We start from the raw sequence: 18,939 nt of genomic DNA, 5'->3' as shown, positions 1-18,939 counted from the left end.
TCGTTGAATCCCAGCGGCGGCGAACTACAACTCCCAGGATGCCAGAGGCGGCATGCCGCCGAGCATGACGGGAAAAACATCCCCCTCTCCGCCCCACTTGCTTTCCACTAACTTTGGCTCGTTAGGAAACGGTCAAAAATCTTAGAGACATCATCGCTGCTGTGACTGAAGTGGCTGTCTCTTTCTTATCTACAACACCACTAAAAGGAAACCCAGGAGTCATCTCTGAATCTTTCGAGAACCCGATGGGAAGACGGGAGGGTGGAACCAGAGAGTGACCCGGAAGTAGAAGTGACTCTTGTGGGCGGAGTGCTGGGAAGGGGCAGCGGCCACCGCAGCGGGAGAAGCAGCAATTTATCCACTTGCAGCCCCAGCCTGGGAAGAAGATGCTAATTAAAGTAAAGGTGGGAGCATTTCCAAGCTTGCTAAGACTCAGTGGTACTGAGAAACCCTCTGCGCCTTAGGAGAGAAAGCGGGGAAAGAAAACCATGCCTTTCCCGAGCCTGGATGTCGCTGACGCCCTCCGGACGCCGCGCGAGGCGTGATGGGAAATAGGGGGACCCTGGAGAGCTTTTGAGAGCTGGGGCTAGCCCCACCGGAGCGTTCCGGGGTCGTTTATCTTCTTGCCTTCTTGCCTGTACTGCCTTACCCCACGACGGGACTGCTTTTGTCCGGAGTCTCAGTATTTGAACCTCTGTAGGGGCTGGGGGCGTAACTCTTGTGGTGGAGCACTTGTCTACCATGCACAAGGCCTTGGATTTCTTCCCTAGCATCGCAGAAGGGTAACTGGGGGGCCTTTCAAGAGGGGATGTTCCTTGGGGCTGGGAAGGTAGCTCAGTGGTAGAGCGCTTGTCTTGCATGCCTGAGGCCCTGGGTTCGATTCCTCAGCACCACATAAGCAAAAACAAAAAAGCCGGAGTGGCGCTGTGGCTCAAGTGGTAGAGCGCTAGCCTTGCGCTGAAAAGCTGAGGGACAGTGCCCAGGCCCAGAGTTCAGGCCCCACGACCGGACACCCCCCCCAAAAAAAGAGGGGATATTCCTGCTGATTATGAGAGTGACAGCTAGAAGGAGATGACTTGTGAAATTCGGAGACTTAGGTGTTTTGAGGAATTTTGCCCTATCAGAACGTTCACAGTTTAAAATGGTTTGGTGAAAAGTATTGTCAAAGCCTTCTGATTCTCCACAGCAGTGTTGCTGAGAATTTGCCTCTCTCAGAAGACAGCAGGTCCCTACAGACAAAAAAAGGATGTTTTACCTAGAAAAAATGTATTTTGCACTGTAGGATTTATGAAACATTTGCCTATTTCAGACGCTGACTGGAAAGGAGATTGAGATTGACATTGAACCCACAGACAAGGTGATGTATACCCAATTTCTTCCTGTACATTTTCTTGCTTAGTACCTTACTAGGTATGGTTATGAACTTGGTCCTTTTGTTCTCATGTTGACTGCACAGTCTTTGCCCTTTCCATTGCTATGATTCTAAGCAACCTCTGACTATTTCTCCCTTTAAAGGTGGAGCGAATCAAGGAGCGTGTGGAGGAAAAAGAGGGAATCCCCCCACAACAGCAGCGACTGATCTACAGTGGCAAACAGATGTGAGTTTGGAAGGAGAATGAGGACATAGCAATCTTAGTGAAGATGAGGAGGTTGGAGATGGATCAGGCCTGCCTCTTTTGTGTGCTTGCCATGGACTCTGGCAATTTAATGAAACATAGAATCTTCTCAGAATAAGATTTTTTCAAGAATGGAATAAAATACGTAGAATCACAAAGGAAACAAGTTATGCTGAAATACAGTTATGAAACTTTAAAACAAAATATTGGTATATGAATTCAAGTGCTTTTTAAAACTAATGCATTAAATATGATCTATTGATGGTCTCATAACTGCCAAACTTTTAAAGTATTTTGAAGAAACCTGTAAACAGCTGTAATATGAATGAAAATATCTAGTTTTTATTGTTAACAAGTTATTGATAGTGTTAAAACTGGAGAATTTTGCCGTGTTCAAAATTGAAAGAAATATTACAATGAGAGATTTGGGGTTTTTATGTTTTGGTTTTTTAAGATGGGGTATTTTTTCATCCAAGACCTTCCAGAGAGATGTATGAAACCCTGATTAAGAATGTCTGTTTTGGGCTGGGAAGGTGGCTCAGTGGTAGAGTGCTTGCCTTGCATGCATGAGGCCCTGGGTTCGATTCCTCAGCACCACATAAGCAAAAAGAAAAAAGCTGGAAGTGGTGCTGTGGCTCAAGTGGTAGAGTGCTAGCCCTGAGCTGAAGAGCTGAGGGACAGCGCTCAGGCCCCATGATCGGAACAAAAAAAAAAAAGAATGTCTGTTTAGGCTGGGAATATGGCTTAGTGGTAGAATGCTTGCCTAGCATGCATGAAGCCCTGGGTTCAATTCCTCAATACCACATAAACAGAAAAAGCCAGAAGTGGCACTGTGGCTTAAGTGGTAGAGAACTAGCCTTGAGCAAAAGAAGCTCAGGGACAATGCTCAGGCCCTGAGTTCCAGCCCCAGGACTGGCAAAAAAAAAAAAAAATGTCCTGTCAAGCACTGGTGGCTCATGCCTATAATCCTAGCTACTCAGGAAGCTGAGATCTGAGGATCAAGGTTCGAAGCCAGCCCAGGCTGAAAAGTTATCATGAAACTCTTATCTCCAATTAACCACCAGAAAATTGCAAGTGGTGCTGTGGCTCCAAGTGGTAGGGTGCTAGCCATGAGCAAAGGATCTCAGGAACAGTGCCTAGGCTCTGAGTTCAAGCCCCATGACTGACCAAAAAAAAAAAAGAGAAAGAAACAAAGAATGTCTCTTCTAGAAGTACCGGTGTGGCTCAGGTGGTAGAGTGCTACTCTTGAGTACAAAAGCTCAGAGACAGCACCCAGGCTCTGAATTCAAACCCCAGCACTGGCACCAAAAAGGAAAAAAGAAGCATGAGTAGAACAGAGCAGTACTTTAGTATGGTCTTTGTAGGACCGAGAGCATGGTTTAAGTGGTAAAGCACTTGTCAAGCAAGAATATCTGTTCTAAGCCAGGCTCTGGGTGGCTCACACCTTGTAATCCTAGCTCCTCAGGAGGCTGAGACCTAAGGATTATGGTTCAAAGCCAGTCTGAGTAGGAAAGTCCCTACGACTTTTCTCTAATTAACTATTCCCCCCCCACACCCACCCAGAAAAGAGTCTAGAAATAGAGCTGTGGCTCATGTGGTAGAATGCTAGCCTTAAGCACAAAAGCTCAGGGATAGCACCAGGTCTTGAGTTCAAGACCCAGGATGGGCACCGGAAAAAAAAAAAGTCTTTTCTAGATTTCTAATGCTTTTTTCTCCCCCCCTGTAGGAATGATGAGAAGACAGCTGCTGATTACAAGATTTTAGGTGGCTCAGTCCTCCACCTGGTGTTAGCTCTGAGAGGAGGTGTTGGTCATGGACAATGATGGGCCTTCCCACCATTACACCTCCTTACCCTGTCATTGGTAATGAGGTATCACTCTCTGGGACACCAGAGCCCCCTCCCCTTGATGCCCAGTCTTGTGTGTCTACTGATGGGAGAAAGTGAGGACCCCAGGATGCAGTATTTCTGGCTCAAAGGGCCTTTGCTGGCTATTGGATTTAGCTTGTCATCCTGTGTGCTTCCCTCTAATGGTTGTGCCCCTGGTTGTCAATAAAATATTTCCTGGCCTCTTGGAATCGTTCTTCTGTCTCCAGATTAAATCAAAATAATTCATACTAACCAGCCACATCAGGCTAAAGGGTGGGAAAATGGGAGGACTGGTGCTGTTACAGAGATTCTCAGATTCCAGGAAAGCCTAACTATTCTCAGTTCTGTGCTGAAGCCAATTCTTTTTTTTTTTTGGGGGGGGGGTCCATCGTGGGGCCTAAACTCTGGGCCTGGGCGCTGTCCCTCAGCTCTTCAGCTCAAGGCTAGCGCTCTACCACTTGAGCCATAGTGCCCCTTCCGGCTTTTTACTTTTTGTTTATGTGTTGCTGAGGAATTGAACCCAGGGCCTCATGCATGCAAGGCAAGCGCTCTACCACTGAGCCACCTTCCCAGCCCCCTGAAGCCAATTCTTGCGTGCTTAAAAGAGCTAGGTACTAACCAAGCGCCAGTTACTCACACCTGTAATCCTAGCTACTCAGGAGGCTGAGATCTGAGGATCACGGTTCAAAGCCAGCTGGAGCAGAAAAGTATGAGACTCATCTCCAATAAGCCACTAGAAAACTGGAAGTGGCACTATGGCTCAAGCAATAGAGTGCTCACCTTGAGCTGAAAAGCACAGGGTCAGCGCCCAAGCTGAGTTCAAACCCCACAACCAACAAAAAAGCAAGGCACTGCCATTCTTCCCAACTGCATAATATGTAATCTCATGTTGATAACTGGAAATCAGCCATGCTAAGAATGTTTTAAGAAATTCACAAACACTGTAATCCTCCTTTATACATATGCCATCATAGTACTGATGTGTATGGTATAAATCAGAATAAATCCTCTCCAACTATGACTGCTGGGCATCTGGGCCTGATTGGAGAAACCTCAGGAGTTTGTAAGCACGTTGTCTTTATTTATCCTTGTCCTAGCAGGGTAATACGTGCAGCCTGGGCTGCAGTTTTTTAAATTTTTATTACCAGACTGGAGCTTAAATTTGGGACTCTTGCTCTCAGCTTTATCTGCTAATGATGGCCTTTTATCCCCTGAACCCTGTCTCTACTTCTGGCTTTTTGCCGGCTAGAGATAAGTCCTTTTCCTACCTTGACTAGCTTTGAACCACCATTCTCAAATCTCAACTCCTGAATAAGATTATAGGAGTAAACCACCAGCATCCAGCTTAGATACTACATTTTTAATGGCTGTAATAATGCTGAAGGCTCTGGGTTCTACACCATAAGAGGCTGATAGAGGCTGGGAAGGTAGCTCAGTGGTAGAGCGCTTGCCTTGCATGCATAAGGCCCTGGGTTCGATTCCTCAGCACCACATAAGCAAAAAGAAAAAAGCCGGAAGTGGCGCTGTGGCTCAAGTGGTAGAGCGCTAGCCTTGAGCTAAAGAGCTGAGGGACAGCGCCCAGGCCCAGAGTTCAGGCCCCACGACCGCCCTCCTCCCCCCCTAAAAAAAAAAGAGGCTGATGGAGAAAAGCTGTATTGAGGAGTGAAAAATTGATTGGATCATCTACATCTCAAGCTAAAATGAGACCAGTTCTAGAAGAAGCCAGGCTTTTCTGGGCTTCTGTAATGGAAACTGGCAAGCTAGTGTTGTGGAGAAGGGTTGATGCTTGTGGCCAGTGCTTTGGAGCGCCTGTCGTGTTGCACGTCAGACGCGTAGGTTATCTTGATGCAGGCCTTTCCCCAGTGCAACAGTAGATGGCGCTCCTGTGTAATTGCCTGGAGCCCGGAGTGGCGACGCTCTAGGCGCCTGGCAAGCCGGCAACCACTGTGGCGTGGCCGGGCTCTCAGGCTCAGGAGAAAGCTCCAGCTCCGCGCGGCACGTGGGGGCCGGTCATGTCGCGGCTCCCGAAGCTCGCCGTCTTCGATCTGGGTGAGGAATGGGTAAGGGGAGTTTCACGGGGCGTTCTTTTCCACTCCTAACGGCAACTGAGCCCCTGGGACACAAGACTGGAACTTCCTCCTTCCTCTCGCAGATTACACGCTCTGGCCCTTCTGGGTTGACACGCACGTGGACCCCCCGTTCCACAAAAGCAGGTGAGCCAATAGGGAGGCCTAGGGCCAGAAGGGACCCTGCTGGAGCTGAATGGTCTCTTGCTCCTCTCCAGTGATGGAACTGTACGAGACAGGCGAGGCCAGAACATCCGATTGTACCCGGAGGTAACCGAAGTCCTGGACCGGTTGCAAGGTCTTGGGGTGCCCGTCGCGGCCGCCTCACGGTAAGAACGATTGACAGCAATCCAGCTAATACTAAAGGACATGTGCCTGACATTTTTCATGTAACCTCTTGGGTACAAAAGTTTAGGAAGTGCAGCTGCAAATACTTGAATGTTTTTCCTAATTGTCCCCACTCTTGTGCCTTTTAGTTACTAAATATTACCTCTATTGAGGCTGAGGCTACGGAGTTGAATAAAGGTTGAGGATGCCTATCCATCCTGGAAAAACAGCAAATTGATCCCTCTCCCATCCATCCCCCAGTTAAATAACTGTGTTTATAGTCTTGGCCCTTAGTTGCCCTAATTCCCTTTCTTACACCTTTTTGCAGGACAGGTGAGATACAAGGAGCCAACCAGCTACTGGAGCTCTTTAACCTTACCAGATACTTTGTGCAGCGTGAAATCTATCCAGGCAGCAAGGTCACACACTTTGAGAGGTAGGCAGAGATAAAGGTGGGGGGCTGGGAGGAAGAGTTTCAGAGAGGCTGGGCAAACCAAGACACTAGCTGGGCTATTTCATGTCCTGTCTTGCTCAGGTTACAGCAGAAGACCGGAGTTCCTTTCTCCCAGATGATCTTCTTTGATGATGAGAAGCGGAATATTGTAGATGTCAGCCAACTTGGTACTGAGTGGTGAGGGTAGTCATTGGAGAATGAGAAGGCTTCTTAGGAGGGCTTAGTCCTGTGCTTTGATACACCCAAAAGGAGAGGGTAATCACGAGAAGCCCTGGAAACCTGACAAAATGTGATTTCTTTTTCTTCTAGGTGTCACCTGCATTCATATCCAGAATGGAATGAGTCTTCAAACCCTAACTCAAGGGTTAGAGATGTTTGCAAAGGCTCAGGTGGGGCCTTGAGTTTCAGCCCTGTGGATGAAGCCTCATTTGAGGCCTAAAACTGAAGGAAAATCAAGGAAGCGTTTTCAGGTGCACTTGTAATTTATTAAAGTGGATCTGTGTGTGAGATGGAATTTTATCCAGAGTGGATTGTTTCTCTTTCTCTCGTGTGTGAACTGGGGTGCCCAGACCCAAGTGGAAGACATTAAACTACTATATAAACTTGTGGCCTCCACAAGATGTGATCTCCTCATGTTAGAATCGATCTACCCTGTAAAGGACATGAAAAACTATGCCACTGCGCTATATAATGGGCTGCCATCACGTTGCACATATCTTTTCCGGGAACAATTACTGTTTGGGTGTTGGGTACTGCCTTTTTAGGCAGCAATGAAGCGGTTGCTTTAAGAAATGCTCCTAAGATTGAGCTAATAGCAGATCACGTGACTGAGCCGAGCTCTTATTTGCGCTGCTTGATGATGTTACCTAGGTATCCTAAGGAGGGATTGGTCGAGACTTGTCTCCAAGTGATGAGATCCACCCTCTCGGGAGCAAAGCGGAAGTGTGGAGCACGCCGTGGGGCCGAGGCGGGAGAGGCGAGGTCGCGATGAGTGGACTCGGCCGACTCTTCGGGAGGGGTGAGCCTGGGCAAGACTGCGCTTCTGAGCGGGGACGGGGAGATCGCAGTAGTCAGCAAGGGAGAGAGACCCAGGCCACAGGCTGCCTTGAAAGCCCTGGCCCATGGCGGAGCCTTGCACAGCGTCAGCGCCTTGAGGCCCGCTTGGGCTGGGCGCCTTGCCCCGACCTGCCTGGAACCCGAGGTCCGAGGGGGGCTTGCCAGGGGACCGTGCGGCATCCGTGCTCGTTCCACTGCACAGGCTTGGGGGTCTAGTTACCAGGAGACCTCACCCAGTCCTTTTCCAAAACATGGGTGTTTGTGTTTACCTTGTGGTTGGCAAGAGGGATCTCAAGTGAAGAAAGAATCTTCTTCATGCCCTTTTTGGTGGGGGAAGGAAAGCAAAAGCAGGAAAATTAGGACCGCACATAAGTAGACTCTGGCTATATTATGGTGTGCCAGAGGCTTAGTAGTTTGCCGGTGGAGCAATGAATGAGCAACTCCAAGAAGCAGTTACAGCCTTCAAAAAAAACTACAGTGTATTTGTGGAAAATAGGAGTTGTGGCTGAAGAGAGATTGGGGGAGGGCGGAAGTGGGGGAATATTACCAAGAGGGAGAGAAAAATGAGATAACATAAAGGAGCTTTTGTGACTCCCCCAAAGTGTTAGGTTTTATGCTATAAGCAATGGAAAGTATGAAGGGTTTTTAAGTAAGTAAAAGTCCTCAGATTTCGTGTTGTAAAGTGGCAGGTCTGGGTACCAGCGGCTCATGCTTGTAATCATAGCTACTCAAGAGGGCTGAGATTTGAGGATGGTGATTGAAAGTCAGCATAGATAGGAAAGTTCATGAGAATCTTATCTCCAATTGACCACCAAAAAGGAAAAGAAAAGGCCAGAAGTGGAGTTATGGCTCAAGTGGTAGAGCACTGTCGAGCCACCCGTGAACAAAAAAAACTGAGACAGCACCTAGGCCCTGATTTCAAGCCCCAGCACTGCCCCCCCAAAAAAAACAAGAAAAAACAAAAAAAAGGGGGGGTACAATTAGAAATGTAGAAATTGTGGCTGGATGTGTGTTTCAGGGGTAGAATTCAGACCTGGAGTTAAAACCCCAGGATGCTAAAAACAGTACATAAAGACCAGGACTGTGGCTTAATGGGAGAATGCTTTCCTAACATGCATGAAGCCCTGGGTTGGATTCCTCAGTACATTCCTCAGTACACATAAAAAAGCTGGAAGTGGTGCTGTGGCTCAAGTGGTAGAGTGCTAGCCTTAAGCAAAAGAAGCTCAAGTATAGTGCCCAGACCCTGAGTTCAAGCCCCAGAACTGGCAGAAAATAACAACTAAAAAAAAAAACAGCATATAAGATGGCCTGACAGCCGGGTGCCAGTGGCTCACTCCTGTAATCCTAACCACTCAGAAGGCTGAGATCTGAGGATCATGGTTCAAAGCCAGCTTGGGCAGGAAAGTCCGAGAGACAATCTCCAATTAATCACCAGAAAACCAGAAGTGGTGCTGTGGTTCAAATGGTAGAGTGCTAGCCTTGAGCTGAAGAGCTCAGGGACAGTGCCCAGGACCTGAGTTTAAGCCTGACTACCAAAAAAAAAAAAAAAAAAAAGGGCCTGTCCTGGGATTGGGGAGGGCAGGAGCATCAGTGGTAGGAGGAGGGACTAACAATAGAGTGAATGGAGATAAATATGGTGGAAGTAGTTTGAAGTTGTGAAACCAATTGAAATTGTGGACTTTTGTTTCCATACTGGGATTGAATTTCATGCCTGGCAGTCTTGCCTGGCTTTTTCACTCAAGGCTAGCTCTCTACCATTTGCCCCATAGCTTCACTTCTGGCCTTTTGGTGGTTAATTGGAGTCTCATAGATTTATCTGCCCAGGTTGTCTTTAAACTGCAATCCTCAGATCTCAGCATCCCAAGTAGCTAGGATTACAGGTGTGAGCCAACAGCACCAGGCTGGAATTGTTTAAAGAAGAGTTGGGGAGAGTAACCTTGTTGGAAGGAGTTGATAAGGATACATTGTTTACATAAATCCCTATTTACATTGTTACACATATGTTACAATGGAACTTTTAAACTACAACTAAATACATGCTAATAAGGTCCTCTTAAAAAAATGGCCTAGCATGGTGATACACATCCAGCACTTCCAGGGTGAGGCAGGAGGATCATGAATTTAAGGCCAGCCTGAACTACATAGCAAAATTCCTGAAAAAAAAAAGGAAAAAAGAAAGAAACTGAAGCCTCTTTTTTCTTTTACACTTTGTACTTTATTAGTTTGATCATGTGGAGTAAGGACTTCTAGCATCTTTTAGGACACAAATTGTAAAATGTCCTGGAAATGACTTGAAAGGCAGCTTTGATAGGAAAAATAATACTGGCTTTGGAAAGGGCTGGAGGCATAGCTCCAGTGATGGAGCATTTGCCTCGCAAGTGTGAGGCCTTAAGTTCATTCCCCAATACTGAAAGGAAAAAAGACAGAACTTTATGCCAAGCGCTGGTGGCGGCTCATGCCTGTAATCGCAACAACTTAGAAGGCTGAGATGTAGGGATCAAAGCCAGCCCAGGCAACAAAATATGTGAAACTCTTACCAGAAGTGGAGCTGTGGCTTAAAGTGATAGATCATTAGCCTTGAGGAAAGCTCAATGACAGCACCCAGGCTCTGAGGTCAAGCCCCATGACTGCCCTCCCCCCCCCCCAAAAAAAATATTGGCTGTAGGAAGTCAGATTGCTAATCAGGGCTTCATGATTAAAGGCAGGTGTTCTACTCCTTGAATCGCTATAAAGCCCGTTTTCCTCGTGTTATTTTGGTGATAGGGTCTAGCTTTTTGCTCTGGCCAGCCTTGAGTTTGATCCTCCTGTACATGCTTTCCACCATAACTGGCGTACACCTCCATGCTTTTTTGGGGGGGGGAAAGGGGCCTGGTCATGGGCCTGAACTCTGGGCCTGGACGCTGTCCCTCAGCTATTCAGCTCAAGGCTAGCGCTCTACCACGAGCCACAGCGCCACTTGCGGCTTTTTTTTTTCTGCTTATGTGGTGCTAAGGAATTGAACCCAGGGCCTCATGCATGCAAAGCAAGCGCTCTACCACTAAGCCACCTTCCCAGCCCTCCATGCTTTTTTTCTGTTGAGCTTGGGTCTCATCAACTTTGTGCTTAGGTAAGAAAATGTTATCCTCCCAATCTTGGCCTTTCTTAGATCCAATATGGCAGTAACTACTGTGCCCAGTTCTTGGTTGAGGAAGGGGTCTCATGAATTTTTCACCTAGGCTGGCCTCAAACTGCCACCCGTGCTATCTCTGCCTCCTCAGTAGCTAAGATTATAGGCTTGACCAATTGGTACCTGGCTTGCCACATTTTTATTATGGCTTAACTTTTACTAGTTACAATTTTATTTTTTGTGCCAGTCCTAGAGCTTGAGCTCAGGGCTTGGGTATTGTCACTGACCTTCATTTTGCTCAAGACTAGGACTGTACTACTTGAGCCACAGCTTCACTTCCAGCTTTTTTTTGGTGGGTTAATTGGCGATAAGAGTCTCATGGGCTGGGGCACCAGTGGCTTGTGCCTATAATCCTAGCTACTCAGGAGGCTAAGATCTGAGGATCACTGTTCAAAGCCAGCCCAGGCAGGAAAATCCATGAGACTCTTCAGTTAACCACTAGAATGCCACACCGACCCCAGTAGAGTCTGCTTAGCATGGGAAACCATCTATCAGACCATGATAGGGGCTTCGAGACCTATCTCTGAGGTAGACAATTGCATTGAGAGCTTGTTTGTCTTATCCGTATGCAGCTTTAATTGGAAGTGAAAAGAGGATTAACATTACACATATAGGAAATTCCTTTTTAATTCAATGTTACTCTTGTCGACTGACCAACTGTGTTGATGCTTCCTTAGATAAAGAATTTTCAGTAGTAATTATTGTAAAAAGACCTGAATATGTCATGCTTCCTGTGAATTTACATGATGATCCTTGGTTTGATAATTCTGCTTTGCAAACACTTCGTGTTTTGTATGAAGTAATACGACCAAAAAGATTTGTTGCAGCATTGATTTTTGGAATTGCTTCCCTTATAGCATTAGTAACTTCGCTTGCTGTATCCACCACTGCGCTAGTACAACAAGTGCACTCGGCACATTTTGTTAATGAGTTAAATAAGAATGTTTCTCTAGCATTAAGAGAGCAGCAGATCATTGATCAAAAATTAGACAGCAAACTAGAAGTTTTGGAGGAAGTAGTTTTAAAGTTAGGGACTGAAGTTAATAATCTTAAAACCCAGCTGGCCACTAGATGTCATCAGTCATTTAAGTATGTTTGTGTTACCCCATTGCCTTATAATGACAGCTTAGATTGGGAAGCTACCAAAGTGCATTTACAAGGAATCTGGAAGGACAATAGCTTAACTCATGATATAGGACAGCTACAGAAAGACATCTCAGCCCTTAGTCAGGCTCATTTGGAAACCGCAGAGATAAATTCGTTAGCAGAAGACTTAGAAAAAGGATTAAAAAGTCAACCCTTTAGATTGGTGGCACTATTTGGTTACATTTGGAGTCATAACACTAATTCTTATATGTATTCTTGTTGTCTTTCCAGTCCTCTTCAAACTAGTCTTCCGCTCCATCTCCTCTATATGAGATGAAATTTCCTGGCACATCTTAAAAAAAAAAAAAAGTGGCAAATGCCACGCCGACCCCAGTAGAGTCTGCTTAGCATGGGAAACCATCTATCAGACCATGATAGGGGCTTCAAGACCTATCTCTGAGTTTTGGGACTTCACCGAAGTCTACCTCGGAGAATAGGGCTTCTAAGAGGCCTACTCCTGGGAAAAGGCTGGAAAAACCCCTGGGAAAAGATGTGTTTCTGTCTTTCTTCTCCTCATAAGAGTGCCTATCAATCTTTTACTGTTTCTGCTGTTCATTGTACTTACTCATTGTCAACGTTCCCTTATTCAAAGCTCTTTCTTAAGAGTGTTGATGACTCCAATATCTGATGAGTGTCTTAAAAATATGACTAACTCACCAGAGTTAAGTGCTACCCTGAAACCCCTCTTATGGAGGCTAGTAGACAAGCCATAAGCAAATATAAAAGTATTGGGGGTTTCACAAAGTCACTCCAGCAGAAGGAATTGTAAGAAATTTACAAGAAGCTGTAGGCGCGGCTAGAACAGAAGGAATGTATGGCAATTGCAGAGATAACTACTTAGGAGAAAGAACTTCCTGGTACTCTCATTTACTAAGAGACTTGCTAGATCTAGGCCTCCGTGACCTTACTATTAAAGAAGGAACAGGAAAAATCTTATGGGATAATTAAGGCCTCTATAGAAATAAGGTAATGGTGAGATAGTGACAAACGTCGAAACCCATTATATTTCTTAGAGATAAGCCGGAAACAAGTGCCTTTCAGGCGACCAGCTGGTGACCACTAAGAATGAAGCCCTGCAGCAAGATTGTGTAAACTTTTGCCCTTTCAGGCGACCAGCTGATGACCATCCAAGAACGAAGCCTTGCAGCAAGATTGTGTAACCTTTTGCCCCTTTTCTTATGAAGACTTCTGTTATAAAAGTTTGTTATCCTCTGCATTAAAGTGTGTTATCCTCGCACTCAGCACTCAGCATCCACTCCTAATGTGTGTGAGTTGTCTGTTTGCCATCTCCCCATCCTATTCCAGGTTTCTCCCCTAGGTATCCTCCCTCGTCCCGACAGAACCCGGTCCGCGGCACTAGAAAACCAAAAGTGGCACTGTGGCTCAAAGATGTAGAGCTCAGGGACAGCATCCAGGCCCAGAGTTCCAGCCCAACAACAACAAAAAAGTCTCATTGACTTTATGCCCCTGGACTGGCTTGGAACCACAATCCTCCTGAGTAGCAAGGATTATAGGCATGAGCCAGGCACTAGTTCTGATTTTAGAGAAAAAAAAAAAAAAGTAAACATCTTTGTGTTTGTTTTCATGTTAGAGTAAAATTGTACATTAATTGTAGAATATCATTTGCCGATTAGCAGTAGCACAGTTCAGGTACCTGGCTGGTACTGTGCACTCGGTGATTGATGGTGATATTTCACCTTTCATACAATATGGCCCTGCTCCACTGCAATCTTCAGGGAAGAAGGAGAAGGAGCCAACCCCAGAAGAAGCAATACAGAAACTGAAGGAGACTGAGAAGATACTGATCAAGAAGCAGGAGTTTCTGGAGCAGAAGATTCAACAGGAGCTACAAACAGCCAAGAAGCATGGAACCAAGAATAAGAGAGGTAAAAAGGGAAAGGAGCTGCTGAGGAGGGCCCAGGTGGGAAGCAGGTACTTCTGACTCTGATGTTTAGGGTATGGGCTGGGTCAGCTGCCCTGCAGGCTTTGCGGAGAAAGAAGAGATTGGAACAGCAGCTGGCACAAACTGATGGGACATTATCCACCCTGGAGTTTCAGCGTGAGGCCATTGAGAATGCCACCACCAATGCAGAAGTGCTCCGTACCATGGAACTTGCTGCTCGAGGCATGAAGAAAGCCTACCAGGACATGTGGGTATGGGGGGAAGGGAGAAGGAGACTCAAGCACTAAGAAGGGTGCCTTGCTGCCAAATTTATAACACCCCTTGCATGCCTCTTTCTTCCTGAAAGAAAAGTCCTTTTTTCCAGCTCGGGCATTCTTGGGAGAAAAAATGGTCACTCTTTCCTCAAGAGCCTTTAGGGAAGGAAGTACGACCTGTCCTCTCCAGTGTGGCTCCTTACTATTTCTTAGCTCAGACTTGCCTCTACATTTCCCATCCATGGGCTTAAAGTCCACATGGGCTTCATTCCTGGGATGAAAGTCTAAAAAGGGGTTGCCACCAGATTTCTTGGCTCTGTATTTTGTTCTCAGGGACATTGACAAGGTAGATGAACTGATGGCTGACATCACAGAACAACAAGAAGTGGCTCAGCAGATCTCAGATGCCATTTCTCGACCGCTGGGCTTTGGAGATGATGTGGATGAGGTGATTGGGTACAAGGGGCCAGGGAATGTTGGAGAAAACATGGGGCTGCTTTCTCCAGAAGCAAGCCCAAGATAGGCTGTTAGAAAAAAATGGGAAGGAACTTCAAAAGGTCTGTTTGGGAGAAGTGCAAACTTCCTTTCTTTGTTGAGAACTGGCTTGTTGTCCAATACCAGGATGAATTGTTGGAAGAGCTAGAGGAGCTGGAACAGGAGGAATTAGCCCGGGAGTTGTTAAACGTGGACAACAAGGAGGAAGAACCCTCAATCAAGCTGCCCAGTGTACCTTCTACACATCTGCCTGCAGGGCCAGGTACCAAGGGCTGTTTGTTGTCTTGAGGGTGGGACAGATTATTCTTCAGCAGAGAGGGCTGCTGTTGCAGTTGCACAGTTGGTGCATAATGGCATTTGGCTAAAAGGGAGTAGGAATTAAAACCCAGAATTCAGCCTGTGCTTTACTTGATAAGCTATGTACCCTTCTTTGGGGTTGCAGGTACGAGCAAGAGGCCCCTTTTTCTAATTTGGACAAAGGTGCTATGGGAATGAGCAGCAGCCCCACAGTCAGAAGGACCACACTTAGGTTCAGGCTCTGGGTGTCAAGAGTAGGGGATGGCTGAAAGTTGGCTGAGGCTTTAACATTCTCTTTCTTTCTTTGGTTATCCTTGCCCCCAAAGCTTCCAAAGTGGATGAAGATGAAGCAGCACTAAAACAGTTGGCTGAATGGGTATCCTAAGGAGTCTGGGCTTGTCTTCCTACTGCTGCCTTCATCAGTCTCTTTTCCTTAAGTGCCAAATGCTGAACTAAAGGAGCATAGCTTTTTGGGGAGGTCGTGCTGAAGTGGTGGTATGATCCTGTGTCAGAAAGGGGCCCATTGCTCCTCCCATCCTTGGCTGAAGTTTCTTGCTGCAAAAGGAATCCTGGCTCCCTTCTCTTTAATAGCAGATACAATTGTTCCCAATAAAATTGGGTGATGGATCCTCAATGTCTTTACTGTTGTATATACATTTGAGATTTCCCCTGGTTTTTACAGCCTTGTTTCAGGTAGTGGACAATAAGAGTAATGAAAGGAAGTTGAAACAAAACAAACGGGCATTTCCCATATCTTAATCTATGTTCTAGACATTTTTTTGTGCCCCAGTACTGGTATGCGCATGCAGACACCCATACACACAAACACGCACAAATATTTACTAGACTTAGTGAACAATATTAAGTATAGAAACATGTTAGGAGTATAGGAATCCAAATATTCAATTGTGAAGGAACAATGCTGTCACTTTGGACTATAGACAGGCTGAGCCATAGTCGAAGTTAACCAACTAAGGCCTTTGCTTCACTCACTGCTTGAACATTTAGACAATGCAAAGATATAAAACCACAACCATGATACTAAAGCTTCCCCAAACCAGGTTTTAATCTGAGCACCCCTCCCTGCAAGCCATGCCATAATTTCTTGGGGGGGATGGGGTGGGTCCTTAAGTTTGAAGCCAGGGCCTGGCTGTTGTCACGGAGCATTTTTGCTCAAGGCTAAACTGCTCTACCACTTCAGCCACAGTGCCACTTCTGGCTTTTTTTGGTAATTAGAGGTAAGAATCTCATGGTCTTTCTCCTGCCTGGGCTGGCTTCAAATTGTGGTTTTCAGATCTCAGTCTCCTAAGTAGCTAGGATTACAGGTATGAGCCACCAGCATCCAGCTCTATACTTTGAATTTCACTATTGACTTAAGTGTCAAAACAGATTAAAGGCTTTGGACGAAATCTATCTGACCGGCAGCATCTGACCTTCAGCAGTATTACCTGCTAAGACTGCCTTGAGGTAAGAATTTTATTCACTCTTGCTGGTGAAAGTAAATCAAATTAGATTTATTTTTGAATAAAAGATTTTCACCCAAGATCCTCCTGATTTCCTTCTCTCTTGATCCCCTGCCTCAGCCATTTTCAGGTTGTGATCTCCAAGGATAGGTGACGATTAGTGGTATTGGTGGGCTGGCACATGGCCTGGAGGAGCCTAATCTCATGGGTGGGTTGCTCAGACTGGAATCTGAGCAACCAGGGATCCTTGAGGATGTCCAGGACGGTAGCACGCTTGACAGCTGGACGCAGCATCTGGTGGATCAGGTTCTAGGGCAGGGGAAAGAGAGGTTTTGGCTGAGCTTGGCCCCCACTGTACCATACAGGCAATGTGCAGCTGGACCTAAGAAAGGATAGCCTATCACACCACTCTGGTGAATGTGCCCCTGGTTTTATGCTGGAGTCCAGCATTCCCTGCAAGAGAAAGGAAGGGCTCCTTGGAAAGGACCCCTTGTATAATAATCCCCTTCTGGCCTAAAAGGATCAAAGCTAGAACCTGCTTATGAAGCTAATACAAGTTTTGGATCCCAGCAGTTTCCCCAATTAGTCTGGGTAGGAGTGTGAAGTGGCTCTGGCATGGCAACAGCCTCTCCTGAGTTGGGAGGTCTAGGTTTGGTATGTATTCTCCCCATGAGTCATCCCTAAGACCTCAGCCCTCCTGCGGGAGCCAGCACCTTGCACTCCTGGGAGACGACACAGTGAGGTGGGAATGTGACCTCCTTCTGAGTCTCTTTCAGCAGCTTCTTGAGATTGGAGTCATCAAAAGGCAGACGGGCAACCACTAGAGTGTAGAGGATGACGCCCATGCTCCAGGTGTCAGACAGGAAAGGGTTGTAGGGCAAGCCTAGCAAGACCTCCGGGCAGGCATAAGCAAAGCTGCCACAATAGGTCTGACTGAGGTGGGAACAGTTCACTTGACGGTAAGAAGGGCTATTATGCACAGGCTGATTTGAAGGCACCATCTTGGCGAAACCAAAGTCTGATATCTTCACATTCTCCCGCTTGTCCAGCAACAGGTTTTCCAACTTTAAATCCCTACCAGCAGCAGAAAGGCTGGGGGTCAGGCTGGGGAGAGGGCTTTGTATTAGAATGGGAGCTGAAGGGCCAAGGGTCAAAGGCTAGGGATCAGGCAAAGTAGAAAAGTACAAGGCTGTGAGGAAGGAAAGCCACTGGAGTCGTGAGCAGAGCCCACAGCAGAGGATGGCACCTAAGGACCGTTGTAACAAAGTGCTCTACACATAGTACAAGTGTCTTTGACCAGAGGTTTAAACCAGAATGGATGACCGGGCCTACATATTAGGGTTAAGGGAAGAAAAGGGGGCAGGAAATGGGTAATTGCATAAAAACCCCTTGAAAGCCCAAAGGCCATTCCCTTACCTGTGCACAATACCCTTGCTGTGTAAGTAGGCGATGCCCAAGGTCAGCTGGTTGAACCACTTGCCAGCAAGGGGCTCACTACAAGCCCCATAGCGCTGGATCCATTCAAGGACATCACCACCCTGTGCCAGCTCCAAAATGATGTACACTCGGGATGTAGTCTCAATGGCCTGATAGAAGTTGATGAGGTACTTGTGCCGCAGGATTTTCATCACCTGACCCCACAAAAGGGAACCATCAAACCAGGCAAGCAACCTTAACTGTGCTGTCAACCTTGTCCTACTCCCCATTGCTACCTACTTAGAACTTTGCAACAGAATTGACCTAACTCGGGGCTGGGAAGGTGGCTCAGTGGTAGCACGCTTGCCTTGCATGCATGAAGGCCCTGGGTTCCTCAGCGTCACATAAGCAAAAAGAAAAAAGCCAGAAGTGGTGCTGTGGCTCAAGTGGTAGAGCGCTAGCCTTGAGCTGAAGAGCTGAGGGACAGCGCCCAGGCCCAGAGTTCAGGCCCTACAACCGGACCCAAAAAAAAAAAAAAAAAAAAGACCTAACTCCCATACTGGTGTGTAGAAAAAGTTTCCCTTTTTCTTCTTTGGAGTGAGGGGACTAGAGGAGAATGAGCTAGGTAGGAACAAGGTTGAATGTACATGAAGGAATTTTCCTAGCTGTTTACATATGTTCATTTTGGCTTCAAAGTTCCTAGCTTCATCTCCTAGCCACACCCTTATAAGAAACCTCAAAAAGCTGACTACTAAGCTCCACTTCTCTCTCCCAGCCCCCTTTTCTGACCTGTATTTCACGAGGCAGGAACTTGTTAAGATAGTCATGAGAGGCCTTCTTCTTTGAGATGATCTTGATAGCAACCATGACCTTCTGCTTTGTATAGTAAGCCTCATACACAGTCCCATAGGAGCCGTTGCCAATGACCTTGCCCACCTCATAACCATATTCCTCCATGACAGAGCGATAGGCTGGGGCAGTTATTTGGGCTTCTGGGTTATCACCCTTCACCTCACCCTTTGTCTCACCCTTCACCATCGTGTTGGGCTTGCTGAGAGTCACTTAAGGCTAGGACACCAAAGTGAGGCTTGTCTTGGAATGCTTGCCTGTATAGTCACATAAGTCTGGGATATTGGGCTCAGCCTTCCACTAAGAACTTGGAGGGAGAAAGAAAAGAACAGTCCCTTTTTGTCTCTACTGGATGTTGTCACTTTTACCTCTTGGTTACAGAACTTTCCTAAAGTCCCAAGTTCTACACACATCATAATATACCTTCTGTCATTACTGTCCACAAAGCCTGAGAATGAGATACAGTTTGACTCACATTCATTCCCAAAGGCATGTTCTGCATCTGGAAAGACCCTCGTGGATCTGAATGCAACATTCATTTTAATTGAGCATCTACTTACTATG

The 18,939-nt window shown here is 46.5% G+C and overlaps 4 protein-coding genes across 5 annotated transcripts; 3 read left to right on the top strand and 1 right to left on the bottom strand.

Moving 5' to 3' along the window:
- Nucleotides 1–78: 78 nt before the first annotated feature.
- On the top strand, nt 79–3,692 carry Nedd8 (NEDD8 ubiquitin like modifier). Its single transcript, XM_070025875.1, has 4 exons — nt 79–404; nt 1,310–1,357; nt 1,516–1,598; nt 3,343–3,692. The coding sequence occupies exons 1-4, from the start codon at nt 387–389 to the stop codon at nt 3,437–3,439; spliced, it is 246 nt and encodes an 81-aa protein (XP_069881976.1). The 5' UTR covers nt 79–386; the 3' UTR covers nt 3,440–3,692.
- Nucleotides 3,693–5,400: 1,708 nt separating this feature from the next.
- On the top strand, nt 5,401–12,935 carry Mdp1 (magnesium dependent phosphatase 1). Its single transcript, XM_070025865.1, has 8 exons — nt 5,401–5,532; nt 5,636–5,696; nt 5,768–5,878; nt 6,205–6,312; nt 6,412–6,497; nt 6,640–6,800; nt 7,201–7,348; nt 12,712–12,935. The coding sequence occupies exons 1-6, from the start codon at nt 5,496–5,498 to the stop codon at nt 6,729–6,731; spliced, it is 495 nt and encodes a 164-aa protein (XP_069881966.1). The 5' UTR covers nt 5,401–5,495; the 3' UTR covers nt 6,732–6,800; nt 7,201–7,348; nt 12,712–12,935.
- On the top strand, nt 7,271–15,281 carry Chmp4a (charged multivesicular body protein 4A). The gene is made up of 6 exons (XM_070025876.1): nt 7,271–7,348; nt 13,435–13,584; nt 13,671–13,848; nt 14,189–14,303; nt 14,477–14,612; nt 14,974–15,281. Exons 1-6 carry the CDS (start codon nt 7,318–7,320, stop codon nt 15,030–15,032), a joined length of 669 nt encoding a protein of 222 aa, XP_069881977.1. The 5' UTR covers nt 7,271–7,317; the 3' UTR covers nt 15,033–15,281.
- Nucleotides 15,282–16,145: 864 nt separating this feature from the next.
- On the bottom strand, nt 16,146–18,746 carry Tssk4 (testis specific serine kinase 4). 2 transcript variants are annotated; one of them, XM_070042544.1, is made up of 4 exons: nt 18,316–18,746; nt 17,527–17,741; nt 16,824–17,214; nt 16,146–16,419 (listed from the first exon to the last, which is right to left on the bottom strand). In XM_070042544.1, exons 1-4 carry the CDS (start codon nt 18,562–18,564, stop codon nt 16,237–16,239), a joined length of 1,038 nt encoding a protein of 345 aa, XP_069898645.1. In that variant the 5' UTR covers nt 18,565–18,746; the 3' UTR covers nt 16,146–16,236. The 2 variants fall into 2 exon arrangements, with proteins under 2 accessions (XP_069898645.1, XP_069898732.1); XM_070042631.1 differs by having other exon boundaries at nt 16,824–17,184.
- Nucleotides 18,747–18,939: the final 193 nt, after the last annotated feature.

This window comes from Dipodomys merriami, unplaced genomic scaffold (genome assembly GCF_024711535.1).
Source record: "Dipodomys merriami isolate MVZ:Mamm:240054 unplaced genomic scaffold, mDipMer1.0.p SCAF_1, whole genome shotgun sequence".
NCBI lineage: Eukaryota > Metazoa > Chordata > Mammalia > Rodentia > Heteromyidae > Dipodomys > Dipodomys merriami.
The sequence above is the reverse complement of the archived record's forward strand: the minus strand, read 5'-3'. Positions and strand labels throughout refer to the sequence as shown.

Excerpts from the sequence above, each read along its gene's own strand:
- Tssk4 (XM_070042544.1), bottom strand. The coding sequence starts at position 18,564 with ATGGTGAAGGGTGAGACAAAGGGTGAGGTGAAGGGTGATAACCCAGAA. Across the intron at positions 17,742-18,315 it reads TCCTGCCTCGTGAAATACAG|GTGATGAAAATCCTGCGGCA; the intron begins GTCAGAAAAGGG and ends TTGTGGGGTCAG. Across the intron at positions 17,215-17,526 it reads AGCAAGGGTATTGTGCACAG|CCTGACCCCCAGCCTTTCTG; the intron begins GTAAGGGAATGG and ends CCCTCTCCCCAG.
- Nedd8 (XM_070025875.1), top strand. Across the intron at positions 1,358-1,515 it reads ACATTGAACCCACAGACAAG|GTGGAGCGAATCAAGGAGCG; the intron begins GTGATGTATACC and ends CTCCCTTTAAAG. Across the intron at positions 1,599-3,342 it reads ATCTACAGTGGCAAACAGAT|GAATGATGAGAAGACAGCTG; the intron begins GTGAGTTTGGAA and ends CCCCCCCTGTAG.
- Chmp4a (XM_070025876.1), top strand. The coding sequence starts at position 7,318 with ATGAGTGGACTCGGCCGACTCTTCGGGAGGG. Across the intron at positions 7,349-13,434 it reads CGGCCGACTCTTCGGGAGGG|GGAAGAAGGAGAAGGAGCCA; the intron begins GTGAGCCTGGGC and ends TGCAATCTTCAG. Across the intron at positions 14,613-14,973 it reads ACATCTGCCTGCAGGGCCAG|CTTCCAAAGTGGATGAAGAT; the intron begins GTACCAAGGGCT and ends TTGCCCCCAAAG.
- Mdp1 (XM_070025865.1), top strand. The coding sequence starts at position 5,496 with ATGTCGCGGCTCCCGAAGCTCGCCGTCTTCGATCTGG. Across the intron at positions 5,697-5,767 it reads CCCCCGTTCCACAAAAGCAG|TGATGGAACTGTACGAGACA; the intron begins GTGAGCCAATAG and ends GCTCCTCTCCAG. Across the intron at positions 5,879-6,204 it reads CCCGTCGCGGCCGCCTCACG|GACAGGTGAGATACAAGGAG; the intron begins GTAAGAACGATT and ends ACCTTTTTGCAG.